The 21,789-nt window shown below is 50.2% G+C and overlaps 1 protein-coding gene across 1 annotated transcript in view; it reads left to right on the top strand.

The window, feature by feature from the left end:
- ZFHX3 (zinc finger homeobox 3) overlaps nucleotides 1–21,789 on the top strand; it is a 79,915-nt gene that overhangs the window by 32,526 nt on the left and 25,600 nt on the right. Inside the window, 2 exon segments of the mRNA XM_075576473.1 lie at nucleotides 555–1,051; nucleotides 16,279–16,516. Of these exon segments, the coding sequence (XP_075432588.1) occupies nucleotides 555–1,051; nucleotides 16,279–16,516 (735 nt within the window).

Genomic DNA, 21,789 nt, shown 5'->3' with positions numbered 1-21,789 from the left:
GAAGGCTGGTCTCTTCCGGGTGTACTTGGGTGCCTTATGAGTTCTAATGCAAGCTGTTGGAACAGAGAGTCTGTGTGACGGACCTCCGTGTGTCACTCAGCCGTCGGTCCATAACTGCAATATATTGCTCTGTTGTATTTGCTTCCTCATGAGCTCCTCATTAGCTGAAGATGGTAAAATCCTTGTTGTCCAATTCCAGTATGAATCACTGGGATGCTTGATGGGCTACCAGTACTAACCTAAAGCAAACCGAGTACCCCAAGTCTCTCTCTGTGTCAGCCTTGCAGTTGGTGGTAGGGATTGGTTAAATGTCTCTGCTGCAGTTTGGGCTGTCCCTAAAGTAGCTACCTGGGTAGCTACCTGGAACCTGGTGCAAGTTATTTACATAAATTGGACCACAAACATGCAGAAAATAGAATCTAGTGATTCTGAATGCCGGGCTATACAGTAAAAGGGTTTCCCTCCTGATGCATTTAAATGACTGCGCTGTGTAACATACTCTGTTTCCAGGTCACCGCAGAGGTCTGCTTAATGTATCCTCGTTTTATCCACAGTTGGCGGTGAGATCCCTTTGGACATGCGACTGGGGGGTGGTCAGCTGGTGTCGGAGGAGCTCATGAACTTAGGTGAGAGTTTCACTCAAACAAACGACCCTTCCCTAAAACTCTTCCAGTGTGCGGTGTGTAACCGCTTCACCACGGATAACCTGGACATGCTGGGACTGCACATGGGTGTCGAGCGCAGTCTGCCAGAGGAAGAGTGGAAGGCTGTGGTGGGAGACTCTTATCAATGTAAGCTCTGCCGATATAACACCCAATTAAAGGCCAACTTCCAGCTGCACTGCAAGACCGACAAACACGTGCAGAAATACCAGCTGGTGGCTCACATCAAGGAGGGTGGCAAAGCCAACGAATGGAGACTGAAGTGTGTGGCCATTGGAAACCCTGTGCACCTGAAGTGCAACGCCTGTGACTATTACACCAACAGCCTGGAGAAACTGCGTCTGCACACTGTGAACTCCAGGCACGAGGCCAGCCTGAAGCTGTACAAGGTAAGAGACCAGTGTGTGACTTGGTAGCTCCTTGTAATCCTCATAACCGGCCCCTGGTGATAACTCGTTGGATGCCCATGAAGCTTGCGGTCTGTGGGCATCTGTGATTGGCTATTGGGGTGATTGATCTAATGCTTTAGCCTGGTGACTAGTGCCTGGCAGGTTTATAGGGCGGGGGGGGGGGGGGGCACACATTAACCCCTCTGTTTGATCCTACTCCCCTCCTCTCTCTTTCTCCTGGGCAGGACCTTTGTTCCCCCTCTCAAATCTTTATAAAGGGCTGAATTCTCATTCTTCTCCCCAGCCTCCCCGCACCCCTCTTTCGTGCATTGGGTTTTGCTTCTCAAACCACTGCACTCTGTAACGATAGAGGGCAGAAGATCCCGTAAATAGCCTCTTGCTCACCCTGCAGAATTCCTCCAGACGTTTCTATTGATTTTCATTGGACTTAAAGCCTCACCCTTCTCTCTAATCATCCCATAATGGCTTTAGTATGAACGGTCAGGTAACGTTCCCCATAAATCTCAGCAGGCTCATTCAACCTCCTCTCCTAAGCACTGCATTACTTTCCACTCATAAGCACACCCTTCTCTCGCTCCCTGTACACCCAAATCACTCATCTCCTCCTCTCTGTTTAATAGGCCCGTCGGGGTGCAGTTCCTCGCAGGGCGCCTCTCGCGCTCGGGGCACTGCTGTGAGGGATCTCGCACTGCGGACTCTGGCAGTCCGCTGGCCGGGTAGTTCAGGTCTGAGGTGGATTGAGATTGATTGCATGTTATGTTTCCTCTTGCAAATGTAATCCATTAGCCTGGCACATCTATAATCAGGTTAGAGCAGAGTTAACTGCGTGTAATCAACTTCTCTACTGTCGGCTGTAGCAAATCCCTCCAGATGCCAAAATGGTGTGAGAGCAGAGAAAATATTGGTGTATGTATATATATGTAGTGTGTGTGTGTATGTATGTGTATACACACACACACATTACCGCATGGCAGCAAAAAGGAGACAGCACTCAGGTGAATGAAAATAAATGTATTAAAGCTGCAGTTCAGTCTTTTTTTTTTTTTTTTTTTACATTTATTTTTTTACTTCAATAGTTTTATGTGTGCAATCTCTAATTACCTAAAGAACAGTATAGCTGCAGGTCAATTCGTTTTCCATGTATTGATAGGTCAAATTTGGTGACATATTAAAAGCTGGGATCTGTTTATATTCTGCTTGTCTGTCAGTGGAAGCTCATGAATATTCATGAGCACTCCTGCACTGACATGTGCTAGAGGGAGGGCAGGGCTGACAAAGGGGTGTGCCAGGGCTTGTGACAGGACATGAAGGGGCAGTGCCTTAGCAAATGGCTGTTAAAATAGAATACAAGAAAATTGGTCTTTCATAGTTGTTTTTTTTTTAAAACAGAAAATGCTAAAAGTATTTTTTCTTACTACAGAACTGATTTATTAAAAAAAACACACATGCAGGATATTGACTGAACTGCAGCTTTAAATACAGCACATAACTCCAACGTTTCGATCCCACAGGGGGATCTTCCTCAGGGGGGTGCAGCCCCCTGTGGGATCGAAATGTTGGAGTTATGTGCTGTATTTAATACATTTATTTTCATTCACCTGAGTGCTGTCTCCTTTTTGCTGTCATGTGGTAATGTACAGGCATACCCCACATTAACATACGCAATGGGACCGGAGCATGTATGTAAAGTGAAAATGTACTTAAAGTGAAGCACTACCTTTTTCCCACTTATCGATGCATGTACTGTACTGCAATCGTTATATACATGCATAACTGATGTAAATAATGCATTTGTAACAGGCTCTATAGTCTCCCCGCTTGCGCACAGATTCGGTACAGGTAGGGAGCCGGTATTGCTGTTCAGGATGTGCTGACTGGCGCATGCGTGAGCTGCCGTTTGCCTATTGAGCGAGATGTACTTACTCGCGAGTGTACTTAAAGTGAGTGTACTTAAACCGGGGTATGCCTGTATACTTTTATTATTTATATGGGACATGCACCTATTCATTATTGAATTTTTATTGTAGTGCCAGTGATTCTTTATCACATATACATATACATATGTGTGTGTGTATAGATATAGACTGCACACGATAACAGTAATAATCCTAACGATTGGAGCGGGTGCTTCTGCTAACGTACTTAACTGTACTTTGTAGAAAGGACAAAAAATCAGACCCACCAAATGGTCCCAATAAACGTGTCCTTCATAGCCCAACGTTTCGGCTATCCCAATAGAGGTGTGTGTGTGTGTGTGTGTGTGTGTGTGTGTGTGTGTGTGTGTGTGTGTGTGTGTGTGTGTGTGTGTGTGTGTGTGTGTGTGTTGAAAATGCAACTTGTGGGCACATTCACGTCTCGGACCGGTCCATAAACCCGCCTTCCCACATTTCTCTTGGCATACACTGCAGCCAGGGATTCTGGGTAATAGCATGCATATGAGCACACAATGTGTCACCTTTTTTTTTTTTTTTTTTTTTGCTTCTTATCCATTTTAACATGGAGCCTTGCACGCTTTTGGCTGCCGCATTGCGCAGCGTTTTCAGCTAAGCCCGGGTTCAAGAAGTGCAGAGATAGTAACCCTACTCGCAGACAGCTTGTTTCCACCTTTTTGAGGCTCATCAGTGCGAGGCCGGTTATCCTGGCTTTGCAATGGGAATCTGGAAGTGGGTATAACGAGACACACAATGCGAGAGACCCCATTCTCATCAGCCCTCGTCCACCCGCTGCTGGGTGAAGCCCCCCCAACGGTCTTCCAGCTCCTGCGGTTGCAGGCTCTCCACGTCGCTCACGCACATATTTTTTTTTTTTTATTCCATCCTCCCATCTTACTTTTGGGCGTCGTCTTGGTCTCTTAATCTCTTGGAAACCGGTTGAGTACTATCTTTGTCCAACGATTATAATTTCTTTTTTGTGATATGTTCGGCCCGCCGCCATTTTTATTTCCTCACTCTTGTGGTGATGTCACAGACTTATTTTGCCAGTCTCTTCGGGTAATACCCAGCATGCATCTCTCCGTGCTTCCTTTTGGATGTTTGAAGCTGCTGAATTCTCTTTGCATTTAGGGTACAAGTTTCACATCCACACGTGAGCGCGGGCCGGAGGATAATACGCTGGTCGAAAAACTGTTCCTCTTGAGGCACAGTGCAAGGCTTCTTTGAGTGTATGTATGTATGTATGAATGTGTGTATGTATGTGTGTATGTATGTGTGTGTGTGTGTGTGTGTGTATGTGTGTGTGTGTGTGTGTGTGTGTGTGTGTGTGTGTGTATGTGTGTATGTATGTATGTATGTATGTATGTATGTTCTCCAGAGCTATATATGTATTATTCAGGGAAACTTGGCTGCTCCTTTTCTATATTTATATTTTTGCCTTTCCAGATGGTTTTCTCAGACAGTGTCCAGTGTCTGCATTGTGCTCCAAATGTTCAGGTTCAGCTAATTAAAGCATCTGGAATGTTGTCTCTCCCTCTCCCTCTCTCTCTCGCCCGTCTCTGTCTCTGTCTCTGTGTCTCTTTCTCTCTCTCTCTGTGTGTCTCTGTGTCTCTTTCTCTCTCTCTCTGTGTGTCTCTGTATCTCTTTCTCTCTCTCTCTGTGTCTCTTTCTCTCTCTCTCTGTGAGTCTCTGTGTCTCTTTCTCTCTCTCTCTGTGTCTCTGTGTCTCTTTCTCTCTCTCTGTGTCTCTTTCTCTCTCTCTGTGTCTCTGTGTCTCTTTCTCTCTCTCTGTGTCTCTTTCTCTCTCTCTGTGTCTCTGTGTCTGTCTCGCGCTCTCTTTCTCTGTTTCGCGCTCTCTCTTTTTCTCTCGCTCTCTGTTTCGCACTCTCTCTGTGTCTTTCGCGCTTTTTTCTTTCGCTCGGTCTGTGTTTTTCTCTTTCTCTCTGTGTTTTCCTCTCTCTTTCTCTCACTCGTCTCTGTGTTTCGCTCTCTCTCTCTCTCCCTCTCTGTGTGTTTCGTGCTCTCTCTCTCTGTTTCGTGCTCTCTCTCTCTCTGTTTCGCGCGCTCTCTCTCTGTTTCGCGCGCTCTCTCTCTGTTTCGCGCGCTCTCTCTCTGTTTCGCGCTCTCTTTCACGCTCTCTCTCTCGCGCTCTCTGTTTCGCACTCTCTGTTTCGCGCTCTCTGTTTCACGCTCTCTCTCTGTTTCACGCTCTCTCTCTGTTTCACGCTCTCTCTCTGTTTCACCCTCTCTCTCTGTTTTGCTCTCTCTCTCTCTGTTTCTCTCTGTGTTTCGCTCTCTCCCTCTCTCTGTGTTTTGCGCTCTCGCTCTCTCTCTCTGTTTCGCGCTCGCTCTCTCTCTTTCACTCTCTCTCTTGCACTCTCTCTCTCTGTTTCACGCTCTCTCTCTCTGTGTTTCACGCTCTCTCTCTCTTTCACGCTCTCTCTCTGTTTCTCTCTCTCTCTCTCTCTCTCTGTGTTTCGTGCTCGCTCTCTCTCTCCCTCTCTGTGTGTTTCGCGCGCTCTCTCTCTCTGTTTCGTGCTCTCGCTCTGTTTCGCGCTCTCTCTCTGTTTCGCGCTCTCTCTTTCGCGCTCTCTCTCTCTCTGTGTCTCTCTCTCTCTCTCTCTCTCTCTCTCTGTCTCTTTCTCTCTCTCTATGTGTCTCTCTCTCTCTGTCTCTTTCTCTCTCTCTCTGTGTCTCTTTCTCTCTCTCTGTGTCTCTTTCTCTCTCTCTGTGTCTGTCTCGCGCTCTCTGTGTCTGTCTCGCGCTCTCTCTTTTTCTCTCGCTCTCTGTTTCGCACTCTCTCTCTGTGTCTTTCGCGCTTTTTTCTTTCGCTCGGTCTGTGTTTTTCTCTTTCTCTGTGTTTTGCTCTCTCTTTCTCTCACTCGTCTCTGTGTTTCGCTCTCTCTCTCTCTCTCTCTCTCTCTCTCTCTCTGTGTTTCGCTCTCTCCCTCTCTGTGTTTCGCTCTCTCCCTCTCTGTGTGTTTCGTGCTCTCTCTCGCTTTCTCTCTCTCTGTTTCGCACGCTCTCTCTCTCTGTTTCGCGCTCTCTGTTTCGCGCTCTCTGTTTCGCGCTCTCTGTTTCGCGCTCTCTGTTTCGCGCTCTCTCTTTCCCGCTCTCTCTTTCCCGCTCTCTCTTTCGCGCTCTCTGTTTCGCGCTCTCTGTTTCGCGCTCTCTGTTTCGCGCTCTCTCTCTGTTTTGCTCTCTCTCTCTCTCTCTGTCTCTCTCTCTGTGTTTCGCTCTCTCCCTCTCTCTGTGTGTTTCGCGCTCTCGCTCTCTCTCTCTGTTTCGCGCTCGCTCTCTGTTTCTCTCTCTCTCTCTCTCTCTCTCTCTGTGTTTCGCGCTCGCTCTCTCTCTCCCTCTCTCTGTGTGTTTCGCGCGCTCTCTCTCTCTCTGTTTCGTTCTCTCGCTCGGTTTCATGCTCTCGCGCTCTCTCTCTGTTTCGCGCTCTCTCTCTGTTTCGCGCTCTCTCTTTTTCGCGCTCGCTCTCTCTCTTTCGCGCTCGCTCTCTCTTTCGCGCTCTCTCTCGCTCTCTCTTTCACTCTCTTTCGCGCTCTCTCACTCTTTCGCTCTCTCTCTGTTTCGCTCTCTCTCTGTTTCGCTCTCTCTCTGTTTCGCTCTCTCTCTGTTTCGCTCTCTCTCTGTTTCGCTCTCTCTCTGTTTCGCTCTCTCTCTGTTTCGCTCTCTCTCTGTTTCGCTCTCTCTCTGTTTCGCTCTCTCTCTGTTTCGCTCTCTCTCTCTGTTTCGCGCTCTCTCTCTCTGTTTCGCGCTCTCTCTCTCTGTTTCGCGCGCTCTCTCTCTGTTTCGCGCGCTCTCTCTCTCTCTTTCGCGCTCTCTCTTTCGCGCTCTCTCTCTTTCGCGCTCTCTCTCTCTCTCTCTTTCGCGCTCTCTCTCTCTCTCTTTCGCGCTCTCTCTCTCTCTTTCGCGCTCTCTCTCTCTCTTTCGCGCTCTCTCTCTCTCTCTTTCGCGCTCTCTCTCTCTTTCGCGCTCTCTCTCTCTCTCTTTCGCGCTCTCTCTCTCTCTCTTTCGCGCTCTCTCTCTCTCTCTTTCGCGCTCTCTCTCTCTCTCTTTCGCGCTCTCTCTCTCTCTTTCGCGCTCTCTCTCTCTCTTTCGCGCTCTCTCTCTCTCTTTCGCGCTCTCTCTCGCGCTCTCTCTCGCGCTCTTTCGCGCTCTCTCTCTTTCGCGCTCTCTCTCGCTCTCTCTCTCTCTTTCGTGCTCTCTCTCTCTTTCGCGCTCTCTCTCTCTCTCTTTCGCGCTCTCGCTCTCTCTCGCTCTCTCTTTCGCGCTCTCTCTCTCTCTCGCGCTCTCTCTCTCTTTCGCGCTCTCTCTCTCTTCGCGCTCTCTCTCGCGCTCGCCCTCTCTCTCTTTCGCGCTCTCTCTCTTTCGCGCTCTCTCTCTTTCGCGCTCTCTCTCTTTCGCGCTCTCTCTCGCGCTCTCTCTCTCTCTTTCGCGCTCTCGCTCTCTTTCGCGCTCTCGCTCTCTTTCGCGCTCTCGCTCTCTTTCGCGCTCTCGCTCTCTTTCGCGCTCTCGCTCTCTTTCGCGCTCTCGCTCTCTTTCGTGCTCTCTCTCGCTCTCTCTCTTTCGCGCTCTCGCTCTCTTTTGCGCTCTCGCTCACTTTCGCGCTCTCGCTCTCTTTCGCGCTCTCGCTCTCTTTCGCGCTCTCGCTCTCTTTCGCGCTCTCGCTCTCTTTCGCGCTCTCGCTCTCTTTCGCGCTCTCGCTCTCTTTCGCGCTCTCGCTCTCTTTCGCGCTCTCGCTCTCTTTCGCGCTCTCGCTCTCTTTCGCGCTCTCGCTCTCTTTCGCGCTCTCGCTCTCTTTCGCGCTCTCGCTCTCTTTCGCGCTCTCGCTCTGTTTCGCGCTCTCGCTCTGTTTCGCGCTCTCGCTCTGTTTCGCGCTCTCGCTCTGTTTCGCGCTCTCGCTCTGTTTCGCGCTCTCGCTCTGTTTCGCGCTCTCTCTCTGTTTCGCGCTCTCTCTCTGTTTCGCGCTCTCTCTCTGTTTCGCGCTCATGTTTACAACATGGACACCCAGGTGACAGCGAGATGCTGTCAGATATTTGGACCAATCACTTTGCCCAGCAGGGCGTCAGTGTGAGCCGCTCCTCTTGTCTGTTGGGGGCGCCGAGGAGCAGGAAGGCATTTCTTGGGTCTTGCAAGCGGTTGGAGAATAACTGTTGATTGCATTGATTCAGCATAATTGATGCAGCCTCATTTCCCACAGCTGATGAGGATTAGTGGAGCCTAGTTTAACAGTCTCATTTTCTGGTCCCAAAGCACACTTGTTTTAATGTGTTTCAGTTAATGAGGTAGAAGAGGAGGAGGAGGAGGAGGAGGAGGAGGAGGAGGTGTTGCTGAACATACACAGACAGCTATAGTTGCGAGTCTCGACTCGTGCAGCATTCCACAAACCAACCTGGCAACTCTCAGGCCCGAGTGTCCAGAGCAGCCTAAACTGCAGCACAGGCCAGCCCGGCCTGTAATTACCAGATACCCCTTCACCAGAATGGGCAGTGAGCAGAGGTTAACCCCTTCACTGCATACATGTTAGCGGCTGGACCGCAACAGAGCAGACATGGAGGAGCTTCCTGTTTTGCCGACTCCACGGTGGCCTCTTGATGCTGTGACCGGTCTGCGTGGCCGTTCACAGACTCGGGGCTGACCAGGCCTTTGGGGACAGTTCTTTTTTTGATGGATACGCAGCCTAAAACTAACAAAATGCAGGCTCTTCAGCTGGCAGCCATATGGGGAGCTTCTGTTTGTCTACTGGGGAAGGTGGAGTGTCTGCTCTTCCCATATAATAGGCGCGCTCCGCTACAAGTGAAAGCTGTTATCTTTGGGCTGGCACCGGTCCAGTCCCCCTGGCACAGGCTGGCTGACAGCTCAGCACAGCACATGATGTTGTTCCCCAAGGCAAAGCCACCGTTGGTTTAAGTAGGCATTAAACAATTACCCAGCCTTAGTTCTCCTCACCTTCCGCAGATTGGCTCTATAAATTGTCAGCCTGCTGACATTTTAATGTGAATTATGTCATGTGGTATCCCCTTTGATTTCAACATGCCTCAGTTTGTAAATACATGAGGCACTCAAAGGCTTGTGGTTAGTGTACACACAGGAGGCCTGGGGCTCTTTGGTGGGGAGAGAGAGCGGGAATTGATGCTTCTCTGCTCTCGGGGCCTGGTTGAGGGTTAACTCCCCTCCTGTATGACCAGGCCGGGTCCTGCCTTAAAGGGACAGTGCATGGGTTAGACGTGTTTCTAGCGAGGCTGCAGAAGGAAGATCTTAATCCACATAAGCAGCTTTGTTTGTGTGCCTGGCTTATGATAAACCACAAAAGAAACTTGTGTGTGAATTTTTCGGCTTCCACCCCCCTCATCACTCCTCACCTCTTCTCTCAGGTGGTCCCAACAAAGACCAGCCACTGATTTTGTCTTACAGACGTCTTGATCTTCTAGCCCTTCTTGTGGATGGTGTTGTGTTACGTACATGTTCCAGGGCACATGTTAATGTCTCTGCGTTTACAAATCATACAATCCTGCCGTTATTTTCTATTTACATTGCTGTATTGAAGGGAATGCTTTTGTGTGTGTGTGTGTGTGTGTGTGTGTGTGTGTGTGTGTGTGTGTGTGTGTGTGTGTGTGTGTGTAAATATTCTTATCTTCAGCCCTTATTAGTTATAAATCAAGCCTCTCTTCTCCATGTCGCTCCAATACATTTTCTGATTTCATCCTCCCATCTTCCTTTTGGTTGTCGTCTTGCTCGTTTTTAATTTCCCGTGAAATCCAGTCGAGTACCATCTTTGATAGATGTATGTGTAATATATCTATATATCGGGGAGGGACGTTTTTCTGGTGCCGAGTGACCTGTCGGTCACCGCTGCAGCCGGGCACCGTGTGCCCGATTCTGCTCTACTAGCGCACACAGGATCGGGCAGCAGTGACTTGATGGGTCACTGAGAGTTGCACCACTTCATATGTAGGGGGGGAGGGGAGACAGGGACTGGAGAGCGGGCAGCAGAGACACGCGACTGCTGGGCGAGGGAGAGAGGTGGAGAGCTCAAGCACAGTGCCCGTCCCTGCTTTCGAAGTCAGGGGGAGGTGTGTGTCTGTCTGTCTGTGTCTGTCTGTGTGTGTCTGTCTGTGTCTGTCTGTGTGTGTCTGTCTGTGTCTGTCTGTGTGTGTCTGTCTGTGAGTGTCTGTGTCTGTGTGTGTGTGTCTGTCTGTGTGTCTGTCTGTGTCTGTCTGTGTCTGTGTCTGTCTGTGTCTGTCTGTGTCTGTCTGTGTCTGTCTGTGTCTGTCTGTGTCTGTCTGTGTCTGTCTGTGTCTGTCTCTGTGTCTGTCTGTGTCTGTCTGTGTCTGTGTCTGTCTGTGTCTGTCTGTGTCTGTGTCTGTCTGTGTCTGTCTGTGTCTGTCTGTGTCTGTCTGTGTCTGTCTGTCTGTGTCTGTCTGTGTCTGTCTGTGTCTGTCTGTCTGTGTCTGTCTGTGTCTGTCTGTCTGTGTCTGTCTGTCTGTGTCTGTCTGTCTGTGTCTGTCTGTCTGTGTCTGTCTGTCTGTGTCTGTCTGTCTGTGTCTGTCTGTCTGTGTCTGTCTGTGTCTGTCTGTGTGTGTCTGTCTGTCTGTGTCTGTCTGTCTGTGTCTGTCTGTGTGTGTCTGTCTGTCTGTGTCTGTCTGTCTGTGTCTGTCTGTGTCTGTCTGTGTCTGTCTGTCTGTGTCTGTCTGTCTGTGTCTGTCTGTGTCTGTCTGTGTCTGTCTGTGTCTGTCTGTGTCTGTCTGTGTCTGTCTGTGTCTGTCTGTGTCTGTGTCTGTCTGTGTCTGTCTGTGTCTGTGTCTGTCTGTGTCTGTCTGTGTCTGTGTCTGTGTCTGTCTGTGTCTGTGTCTGTCTGTGTCTGTGTCTGTGTCTGTCTGTGTCTGTGTCTGTGTCTGTCTGTGTCTGTGTCTGTCTGTGTCTGTCTGTCTGTGTCTGTCTGTGTCTGTGTCTGTCTGTGTCTGTCTGTCTGTGTCTGTCTGTGTCTGTCTGTGTCTGTCTGTGTCTGTCTGTGTCTGTGTGACTGCCAATCTAGAGCCGCCAACAGGGGGGAGGGAATAATTTTTAGGAGCCAAAGATCGACGAGGGGGAGAAAGGAGGAGAGACCGAAACAGCCGCTCGCCATGCGACTCTCCAACGCCAACAAAGCTTGGGCTCCTATAAGGTCTAGCTGGCTCCTACATGTGTAACCTTTTTGTCTAATATATATAACAACATTCGTAGCTGGTCGTGGTTCAGTTAGGAGGACTTAAGAGCGCACATGTGAAATGATGAACTTGTGAAATAAGAAGAGGTGCTAAGTAAAAGGCCCGTTCTATAACTTCTGCGCAGTGGAACGTGAGGCTCGGAAACACTTGTACCCAATGCAAACCTGCAAGCAGCGAGCGAGTGGGGTCCCTGGGTCCTCCTGTTGCTTATTGTGTACATTGGTATTTTGGGACACATTCATATTGGGTGCCCTTCGCTGGAGGGGCCTCGCCCTGTTTAGGACTTAGGCGTCTTCTTCTCTTATTGCATTAGTCCCCTCGGACACTGAATGGGTTAATGTTTGACAGGTGGATCAGGCTTGTAAGCTGCTCCTATTTCTGACCTGTCCGGGCTTGCTCTGTGTCGGTTGAGGGGAAACACCTGGGGGGGGGGGGGGTCTAGCTCGTGCTTGGGCCAAGGGTGACCAACTCCAGTCCTCAAGGGCTACCAACAGGTCAGGTTTTCAGGCGATCCCTGCTTCAGCACAGGTGGCTGTCGAAGTATCCCTGACCTGTTGGTAGCTCTTGAGCCCCGGGGTTGGCTACCCCTGGCTTGAACCCTTTGGATGTCAGGGCAGAGAGCTGTCCACCCTTTCTGCCTGTGAGTAATCCTGTTCCGGGCTGGCTGGAGATCCCTGGAGATCCCTGTATTTTGTGCTTCCTCTCCGGCTGACTCCTAGCCTTCCGTTTTTTATTTCTCTGTCCGCCAGCATTGCCTATTTCTTGCCCCAGCTGGGATAGTGCCAGCTGGCTGTCACAGGGTTGCTAGGAGACCCCGCAGGCCTCTGCTGCTTCCTAAGGACAAGATCCTGGCTCAGCATTATGAGGCTTGAAACCAGCATGCATCAAAGCGAACACAATGGAGACAAGTAGGAGTCTGTGACCCCAGCACCATCGCTCTCGTGCCCTCCTCCCCTCACACTCCAGGCTTTCTGCGCATCCAGACATCTCGGAAATTAATCTCCGGGAATCAGTGGCAGAGGTAGCAGATGTCTGTACACGGCTGCACTTTCATTTGTCGCCTACTCGGTTGTGTGCGTCCGGTGATATTTGGATTAAGGAGGGAGTCTGCGCACCCCTTGCTGAGTTAACACCAGACTATTGTTTTTAGATTGAAAACCCTGAACTGCTGCCCCACCTCACGGGGTTTGGGGAAGGTCCTGTTACTGCAGGAACCAAAGTGTCCCTGCTACTGATTGTGGTACTGAGGTCCCAGAGTGCGTTGAACAGCATGTTGGCGCATGGCATCGGTAACTGGGGGTGTCCATTCTTCTTTGGCACACAGCAGTTAACTGTTCTCTGCCACCTCCCTATCCTCCCAATATTTGGCCTCTCCGCCGGCTGGGCGCGTTGTTAGAACGCGCTCATTACAGCAGATCGGGTCTTGCGGGGGCAGATTTCTAAGCGAGTGTGAGCCAACAGCGGAGAGTCACCCACTCGGGGGGATACAACCTAGCTGTGCATTGATAAATGTCACCTCACCTCTAAGCACAATTAAGAAGAGAAGGAGGCAATCCAAGATGGAGCTAATTTGGGACCGTATTGTTTTGTGTTAATCTATTTTGTTTTCTGTCCCGGGAGGGGAGAGGCTTAATGGGTAGTGAAGCATGCATAAACTGCAAGCTCATTAAGAGATGGTCTGTTTATCAGCCTAGTCTAAAAGCCCAAAGCACAAGCTCAGGCAGCCGCTGGTGTGGGCCCCCCCTGGGTTTTAGCCCCTCCTCATTAAGTCAGTCCTGGCTATTGATTGGGAAGCTGTGTTTGGAAGAGTCTTACTTACTCCATGCATTATCTTGACAGATTGATCAGACCTGATTGAGAACCTCTTAAAGGAACGAGCAGCCGTAATGGGAAAGTTGGACTCTGTCATCCGTTAGGGTGATTCTGAGAGCGAGAAGAACAAGCTGACATCTTGGAGCAATTGTATTTACAATTAACATGGCTGAAAACGATTGGCTGTATTGATTCCCCTTCCTGCAATTACATATCCATTGTTTACATTCCAGCACTTCAGTTATAAAAAGGAAATCCAATAATTATTGCATTATTTAAAGTTAAAGTGCCACAGAGTTTGCTAGCTGGACGAGCTGCTTGATTTACTGCTGAGGAAGATCTGTGCTGGGCCCTCACTCTGAAAGTCAAAAGAAATTGTCTTTTAATAAGGCTAAAACAACAAAATACAACACAAATGTCCCTTTTTGACCATTGTCCCTTTTTAGTTTGAATAATTCTCCAATCGACCATTGTCCCACGGAGTCTGGATCCTGTGACCCGCTTCTGACACGTCTGGAATGGCCTCCACCTTACAGGGGACTCTGAGCCCGTAGTACAGAGAGACCAGGGATGGTGCCTCAATCAACAACTTTGTTCATGTATTCTTTGCATGGGAGAATATGGAATATAGTGCTGTGTACTGCAGGGATGGGGAGTGACCCACTTGCTACACTGTGTGGTCAGTGGGTTCTGGTTCCTCCGTTGTGCCTGAGTGATACGTGTCTGTTACTGTGAGGTGCAGTACACTGCTTTGCTCATTCGCACATAACAGTTCAGCCTGTCTCACCTGCCTGTCTCTTCCTTTCTCTCCCACACATTCAGTACGTTTTATGGTGGGTAAAAGGGACGACAAATCCTCCACCGTACAGTGCACAACAAATAAAAATGCCACTTGTGAGCACGTCTCAGACCGGTCCCCAACCTGCCTTTCCCCATTATCCCTTGGCATGCAATGCTTTCTCTGCAGCCAGGGATTCTGGGTAATGATGCGCAAATGAGCACACTGTCACTTTTTGCTGCTTATCCATTGTAACATGGGACCCTTACAAGCTTCTGCCTGCCGTATTACACCGCTTTTCAGCACAACCTGGGTTAAAGAAGTGCAGAGCCAGTAACCCTTCTCACAGACGGCTTTTTCGACCTTTTGGGTCTCATCAGTATGCGGATAGTTATACTGGCTTTGCAATGTGAAGCTGAGATAGGTTTCTCTCCCAAATTCCACTATAAGGATTTAGCCCAGTAACAGAGCCCACCGTTTCTGTTTTGTATCAAGTGTTGTCACAGCGGGGGACCGGTCCACGTGAGCACGAAGAGCATTCCCTTTAAAAGAGAGAATGGGCGAGCGTAGAGCAGAAGACCCCTCCTTCGCCAGGACATTCCAGGCAGGCCTGCAGGTGGCGGATTGCAGAGGATGTCTCCAGCCACGGTGACTTATTTATGGAGTATTTGGAACCGGGCTAGGAGGCCAGCTGCTTCCACATACATCTCTCATTAAAGAGATGAACTCTCCAGCTGAGGAGTCTGAGATTTATGGTCGGAGGTTGTGCAGATCTGAGAGAGGCCTCAAGAGTTTTGAGCAACAGGGGAAGCGGTGAGGGCTGAATATATTCTGCAGAATTCAGGGGGCCGAAATCTACATTGGTTTCTAGCTCTGTGGGAACATTTCCCTGCACTGCTCTGGGTGACTATACTAGTGGGAAAACCATATCTGGCAGGGGACACACTCATACCTCGCGTATCCCTTCCTTCTGTTCAGACGATTTGTATCCCCTTGCTGTCTGTTAGTATTGTTCTTAGTGTGTGTGTGTGTGTGTGTGTGTGGCACATTAGGGTACCATGAGTGTGCGCACAATCCTGTGTGTTTGCTGCGTCTCCTGTCTCCTGGGAATCCCCTGCTTTCCATCAGAATGTACTTCTGTCTGTTCTGTTTTTAAAGTGGTGCTTTGACTAAACCTGATCAATATTTTGCTTTCCATGCGTGAAGAACCAGATGTTAGAAGTTTCCTATTGTTGGGGGAAAAAAAACAGCCCCACAAGCTTTCCAGCAATCAATGGCCTGACACATGCGCGTAATGCCCCTTCCGAATATGGCAGGGAAGCATTCCTCTTAAGGTGAATTATCTTAGCACGAATTCTTGGTTCACTAGCCACTCACAAGCCTTGATCCTTTTTGAGGTGTTGAGGACAATAGTAGCATGGTGACCATTGGTCTTTTCCTTACCATCGGAAATAGGTGTTGTCACCGTCTCTTCACTGACCCTCTTGTCCTGCAGTGTCCTCTTGCAGGGTCTTTTCGACTGCTTTCAACTGAGCAGGATTGCGCACGCACGGTGTACAACCAGCTACCCTGCCATGATCTCCGGGTGCTGGCAGAGCTCACAGTGTATGGAGCTTTTTCGGGGGCCCACCTCTTGGCATGGCGTTGTCTCTTACTACACTAATCATTTATTGCCCGTCATGCTTGTTGTGTCTCTCATTTCGTGCACTTCCCCCCCGCTCGCTCGCTGGAGAATTGGAGCGGAGTCTGGAGATTCGCGCCTTTTCTGTAAATAAACATCTGTTCCTTGGTCCCATGGCATGTCCAGCTCTTCCTTGTCAACCAGATCACCTGAATGTGCAATTAAAGGTGTCCAGGGTGGGAGGGGGAGAGAGGGAGCAGGGTATGTTGTCATCACTTGTTAGTCTGAAAGAGAAATGTATTGTTCACGTGCCCTGAAATCTCCTGACTGTGAGCATGGCACCGGGGCACACCGTCTGTCTTCATGCCAGCTCTAGAACAGAGGTTCTCAACTCCAGTCCACCAGAACCCACCCCCCAACAAGTCAGGTTTTCAGGATATTCCTGCTTCAGCACAGGTGGCTCACTCAGTCCCTGCTTCAGCACAGGTGACTCAATCTGTCTTCGACCGAGCCAATGATTGAGCCACCTGTGCTAAAGCTGGGATTTCCTGAAAAACGGACCTGTTGGGGGGGGGGGGGGGGGGTCTTGAGGACTGGAGTCGAGCCCCCCTGCTCTAGAAAGTGGTGACCCCTAGTCAATGATATAGTACGTTGTATACCTGTAGTGTTTGTTACATTTTTGCCATGCTCGGCATATATATCCAAACCCATTTTCTTCTTTCCATGCAATGTTTTCCTTTACTTTCCTTCCATTTTTCCCCCTGCTCATTCTCTGCTCTCCTTCTCCACGTTCCTCCCCTGTGCTATTTTGTTCTTTTGACCCTGATGGTTTTTTTTCCCCGGCAGCACTTACAGCAGCACGAGAGCGGAGTAGATGGGGAGTCCTGGTACTACCATTGTGTGCTGTGTTCCTACTCCACCAAGGCCAAGCTGAATCTGATCCAGCATGTCCGCTCCATGAAGCACCAGCGCAGCGAGAGTCTGCGCAAACTGCAGCGCCTACAGAAGGGTTTTGCCGAGGAGCAGGAGGAGGAGCTGGGGCAGATATTTACCATCAGGACGTCTCCATCCACTGCAGAGTCCGGTCAGTTTGCTTGGGTCAGAAGGAAGGGAGGGGGGGGGGGTAAGCTTGTGGAGAGGACCGCGTCCTCACGCAGTTATGTCTATTAAACGTGTACATGTGAGTGCGATGTCCCCCTCTGTGAGTGCAGTGTGTTTCTGTGGTGGGTTTCTGATCTGCCATCGTGTGGTATGAGCAGTCTCCAGGTGGGGACACGTTCACGTTCACGCCCGTGTACGTAATGACACCTGGGCTGGGCAGTAGGTGCACACCTGTGTTCATAGAGACAACCGGTTGCTTTTGATGTATCTTCAGATTTTCATCTTCCTACTACCGGCCCCCTAGGGTGATTTCTGCTAATTGCTGCTATAATGAGCCTGCAGAAATATCAGGAGAGGCACCGCCACTTCCATTCAGGGTGACCACGGGTAGACCTGAAGTTTGGTATTTTCTTATCTCCTCTTGTATTGCAGTAACTGCCTCTTCCCAAGCATCCCGCTGCCCCGCTTCTTCCTCCTGCAGTACCCACACACTCTCCTTTTTCTGCCCTCCTTCTCCAATTTGACCCCCCCTTTTTTTCCCGCCCCCTTCCTATCCTGGCTCTTTCCACACTTTTCTGACTTCCTCTTCCGACTTGCTTCCCCCTTCCCTTACTGTGCCCTCCTCCTGTATTTCCCCCGCACTCTCTTCCCCCCCTTCTCTTGTGCTTCCCCTCCTTCTCTCGTGCTCCCCCCCCCCATAGCTTGCAGGTGCTGTGCTATCCCTGCAGAGCTGAGAGCCGTTGGCTCTGCCTCTTGCATTCCTCTGGTGAGACAGGATCCTCTTACTGGACATATTGTTTCAGCAGATTCGGCTAATCTCTGCAGTCCTTGGCATCTCTCCCCCCCAGCACATTGCCCTTATTGTTACAGGTCTCTGATGAGGGGGGTGGTGGGGCGGTGGTGGGGGGGGGGGGGGCGGGGGCGTGCGCTACGAGAGATCCCAAGCACAAAGCCTGTTCCTTGAATGGTTCCTTTGTTAGGACAGGAAGAGGGTGAGCGCTACTGTCAGCTCATGATTCCTGTGTCTCTCCCAGTGTCTGAGGCTCGGCCTCTGCACCTCCTGTCTACAGGCGACTGGTTCTTGTGGGTGTGCAATCTGTAACTGTATGTCCCGATTGCTCCCCCACATCTGTTTGCCCGTGCGAGGGTCTTCCCATGTTTTTGCTGCACCTTCAAACCCAATATTTTCTTTGTCTAGACCAGGGGCGGGCAGCTCCAGTCCTCAAGGGCCAGCAACAGGCCAGGTTTTCAGGATAGCACTGCTTCTGCACAGGTGGCTGCAGGGATATTCTGAAAACCTGACCTGTTGGTGGCCCTTGAGGGCTGGAGTTGCCCACTCCTTGGTCTAGCAGTAAAGGGAAAGAACCTGTATTAAAACGTGCCGCGTCCTAATTACAACCTAAAGGGTTGTCTGACATCTAGTCTCGTACCCTGCTGCTGCTGTGCAGGGCCTGTCTCTGCGGTGTCTGTGTGACGGATCCTTTTGTAGGGACTTTGGTCCCTCCTATGGCGGGGAGCCTGATCCGGGCCAGGTTCACACGGAGCACTTGTCCGAATCCCCGTGCAGTTGCGGGGAGCGTGTGATTTGTGCAGTTGTTGAAGTTCAGAGGCAGAAAGATGCAGCCCCCTGAGTGCGAGAGGTCCCAGGAATGTGAGCGATTCCGCACAGCCTGGTTCTGGTTTACTTTCTCTGAGCAGAGGGGCTTGGGAGAGGATATGAAACCCTTTATCCTGCTTGTTTTCTCTCTTTTTTTTATTAAAGTGTTTGCTGGATAATTCCAGCTTTTATTTAATCTGCCCTTGGCTATAGAAAGCAGACAGGAGAGAAGGGATGGAATGGGACTTCAATAGGATTGCTAAATATTACAGGAGTGACACTGGCTTATAGTTGTACAAATGCTTGCGGTGTCAGGACTGTGGGGGGGAGAGGGAGGGGGAGGGGGAGGGGGCCCAGATAATGCAAGACGTGGCATCCCAGGGAACGTGTTTGGAATGGACATACGAGTGATCTGTCGGAAGTTAAAGAAGAGCCCCAAATGCAGTGACCCACAATGTAGCTGGGCTGTCTGCTGCTAGGGTCTCAGCTGCAGCCCTTATGCTGTGTCTAGTGCAGGGGTGCTCAACTCCAGTCCTCAAGCCCCCCCAACAGGTCAGGTTTTCAGATATCCCAGCTTCAGCACAGGTGGCTCAATCAGAGTCCCACTGATTGAGCCACCTGTGCTGAAGCTTGGATATCCTGAAAACCTGACCTGGGGGGGGGGGGGGGGAACTGTAGTTGAGCACCCCTGGTCTAGAGCAGGGGGCACAAGATTTTTCGGGGTGGGTGCGACAGTTGCAGCGGTCCTGCGCTCTTCCCCAAGGCCAAGAAACGCGTGAGGCCTCTGTAACTTCATTAAACTTGTCTCCGGCGATGCGGTATCACATGACGTTGCCATGGCGACATGATGTCACGAGACACCGCAGCGTCATTTTATGCCGGAGAAGGAGTGGGGTGCGAGCTGGGGGAAGTGCAGACAGTGGGGCGCAGGGGGAAAAGTTTGCACACCCCTGGTCTAGAAAACAGTCTAAGTGGGTGCAAAAAGTCTCCTTAAGGTACGAGAAGACAAAATATTGCGGAGTAACCATTTGTATGTGTATCGCCAGCATGTGCTGTATAGCAAGACGCAAGGAACATTTTCATACACATGCGCTCGCATAAGGCAATGCTCTCCTCTTTCCTCCTTCCTCGTCCGCGCACATGGCAATGCTCTCCTCTTTCCTCGTCCCCGCGCACATGGCAATGCTCTCCTCTTTCCTCGTCCCCGCGCACATGGCAATGCTCTCCTCTTTCCTCCTTCCTCGTCCGCGCGCACAAGGCAATGCTCTCCTCTTTCCTCCTTCCTCGTCCGCGCGCACAAGGCAATGCTCTCCTCTTTCCTCCTTCCTCGTCCGCGCGCACAAGGCAATGCTCTCCTCTTTACTCCTTCCTCGTCCGCGCGCACAAGGCAATGCTCTCCTCTTTCCTCCTTCCTCGTCCGCGCACACAAGGCAATGCTCTCCTCTTTCCTCCTTCCTCGTCCGCGCGCACAAGGCAATGCTCTCCTCTTTCCTCCTTCCTCGTCCCAAATAATCAAACGTGCGGTCTTGGAACAGAAGATTAGGCCGTATGGGGACTGTGTGTCCAGTTAATATATGTACGCGGGAATGAAGAGTTCAATAGAAAAGTTCATATTAGAATCATCTCTGCTCCCCAAAGATCTTTAAACCTTGCCAAGTGTCCTCTGTAAACACCATAGCTTCCTGTGTGCCTCCTGTGTGCCTCCTGTCGCATCCTGTAATGACACTTTTTTTTTTCCCCTCCCACCGCGCTGAGCTTGGACACGCTACAGCTCTGGTTCTCAATGCTGCACAGATCTGTGTAGCAGTTAAAGAGTTAACATTGGTGCAGGGTTCACTGACAGCTTTTCTGGTCAGATACAGTTGAAGAATGCAGATTCTCCTAATGTGCAAGTGGGACCCCTTCAGCCCCCACCCCTCCCCCCCTCTCCCCTCTCCCCTCCCTCCCCCCCTCGTTACGTCTCTCTGCGCAAATTGAAAACGACTAACCTTGTCATATTTAGTGCATTGCTCACAGCCGATGCCTTCCCGGGCTAATCAGGCACAAACACATTCGCAAAGTTACCAAGCTCTGAGCAGTCTTCTAAGCATTAAAGTGTCCTGTCTGCCTGGGAGGTCACTCCCATCTTGGCTGTGCCGCTCATGTATGGCCAGTGATATTGATTGATTAATGTATAAAAAGCACCAAATCCATTTTGCTTCTATGAAACCGAGCAAAGTGCAGTCGCTCTCTCTGGATTTTCACCTCATCCTTTTGTTTCAAGGGCGTGCGTGTGTGTGTGTGTGTGTGTGTGTCAGTGTCAGTCTCCATGCCCCTTTCTGCTCCTCTTTTGTATTTCTGTGAATGTATATTTCACTACTGACCAGTGTGTCAGTTTGGTGTGTGTGTGTCAGTTTGTGTGCACATGCCTGGTATATTTTCCCCTGTGTGAGTACTCGTTGTAGAGTTTGTGCCCCTGTGTGTGTATGTGTGTGTCAGTTTGTGTGCACATGCCTGGTATATTTTCCCCTGTGTGAGTACTCGTAGAGTTTGTGCCCCTGTGTGTGTGTACTGTTCTGTGCCTGAGTTTTTGGCCAGTTCGCTATGGGTTTCAAGAAGCCTTCTCCTGCCAAGCGTTGTGCTCACAAAGGGGACATTCATTCACATCAGCGTTGCTCGAGTTCCCCCCCCAAAAGGTTGGCAATGGCTCTCGTCTTACATTCACCTCCTCACCGGCAGACACCTGGGCCTTACCCAATCTACCGAGAGTGAGAATCAACACTGCAACTCTCTCTCTTTTTGTTTTTGTGCTCGGCAAAATAATCACCCCCTTCATCCCCCAAATAATGTATTTATTGCGATGTAACCTCCATGTTGTACAAATAGCCATCGTTGGACAGCCACGATCTACGCAAGAGTCCACCGAAAGTGACAGATACCTTAAAATGCCACTGAACAGCACTAGAGAAACCTCCCTGTGGTTGAGTGCAATGGGGGAAGTCTGTGTGCGGGGGTCCCAGTGATGGGGGGCTAAAGATTTGTAATCTGCTGCTGCTCTACGAAGACGCACACATTCTCCCTCCTCCTCCTGAGCTGCCGCTCTCGTGTTGTCGATCCTCGTGCGTCCTTCTCTATTTAGTTTCAGTTATTCTCTCTCTCTCTCTCTCTCTCTCTCTCTCTCTCTCTCTCTCTCTCTCTCTCTCTCTCGCACAAAGAATACAAAAACCGTGTGTCACGAATGGCACATGTGACGGGGCTCCGGTGTCTCGTCTTCGTGTCTGCCTTCTCTGTACCCTGTACCACGTCCCTGGATCACGCGGCATTGGAAAAAGAAAAGTGAATTCTCTCCTAAACCCTTAAGTGGGGAAGCCAGGCTAATTGTAAATCAATGCATCTTAAAATGTGCCATTGATCTGCAGTTACAAGTTGGGAGAGAAGCTGTAATTACCGCCTGATTCAAGGGCTTTTTACTCTAAGTTGCAAGCAAAATAAATAAAGAGACATATATAGAGAGAGATCGGTTCACTTCTTCATTACGGTGGCACCTCTCAATTTCAGCGTTTCTCTAAAGTACTTTGTGAGCTGAAACTTCTCTCTGGCTCACCGGCTGCAAACTGATGGAGTGAATGGCTCATCCTGTATTTCATGTAAAGGGGGAGGGGGGGTCACCCACATGGGAT

This window comes from Ascaphus truei, chromosome 19, assembly GCF_040206685.1.
Source record: "Ascaphus truei isolate aAscTru1 chromosome 19, aAscTru1.hap1, whole genome shotgun sequence".
Lineage (NCBI taxonomy): Eukaryota > Metazoa > Chordata > Amphibia > Anura > Ascaphidae > Ascaphus > Ascaphus truei.
Note: the sequence above shows the minus strand (reverse complement) of the source record. Positions and strands in the feature narration are given on the sequence as shown.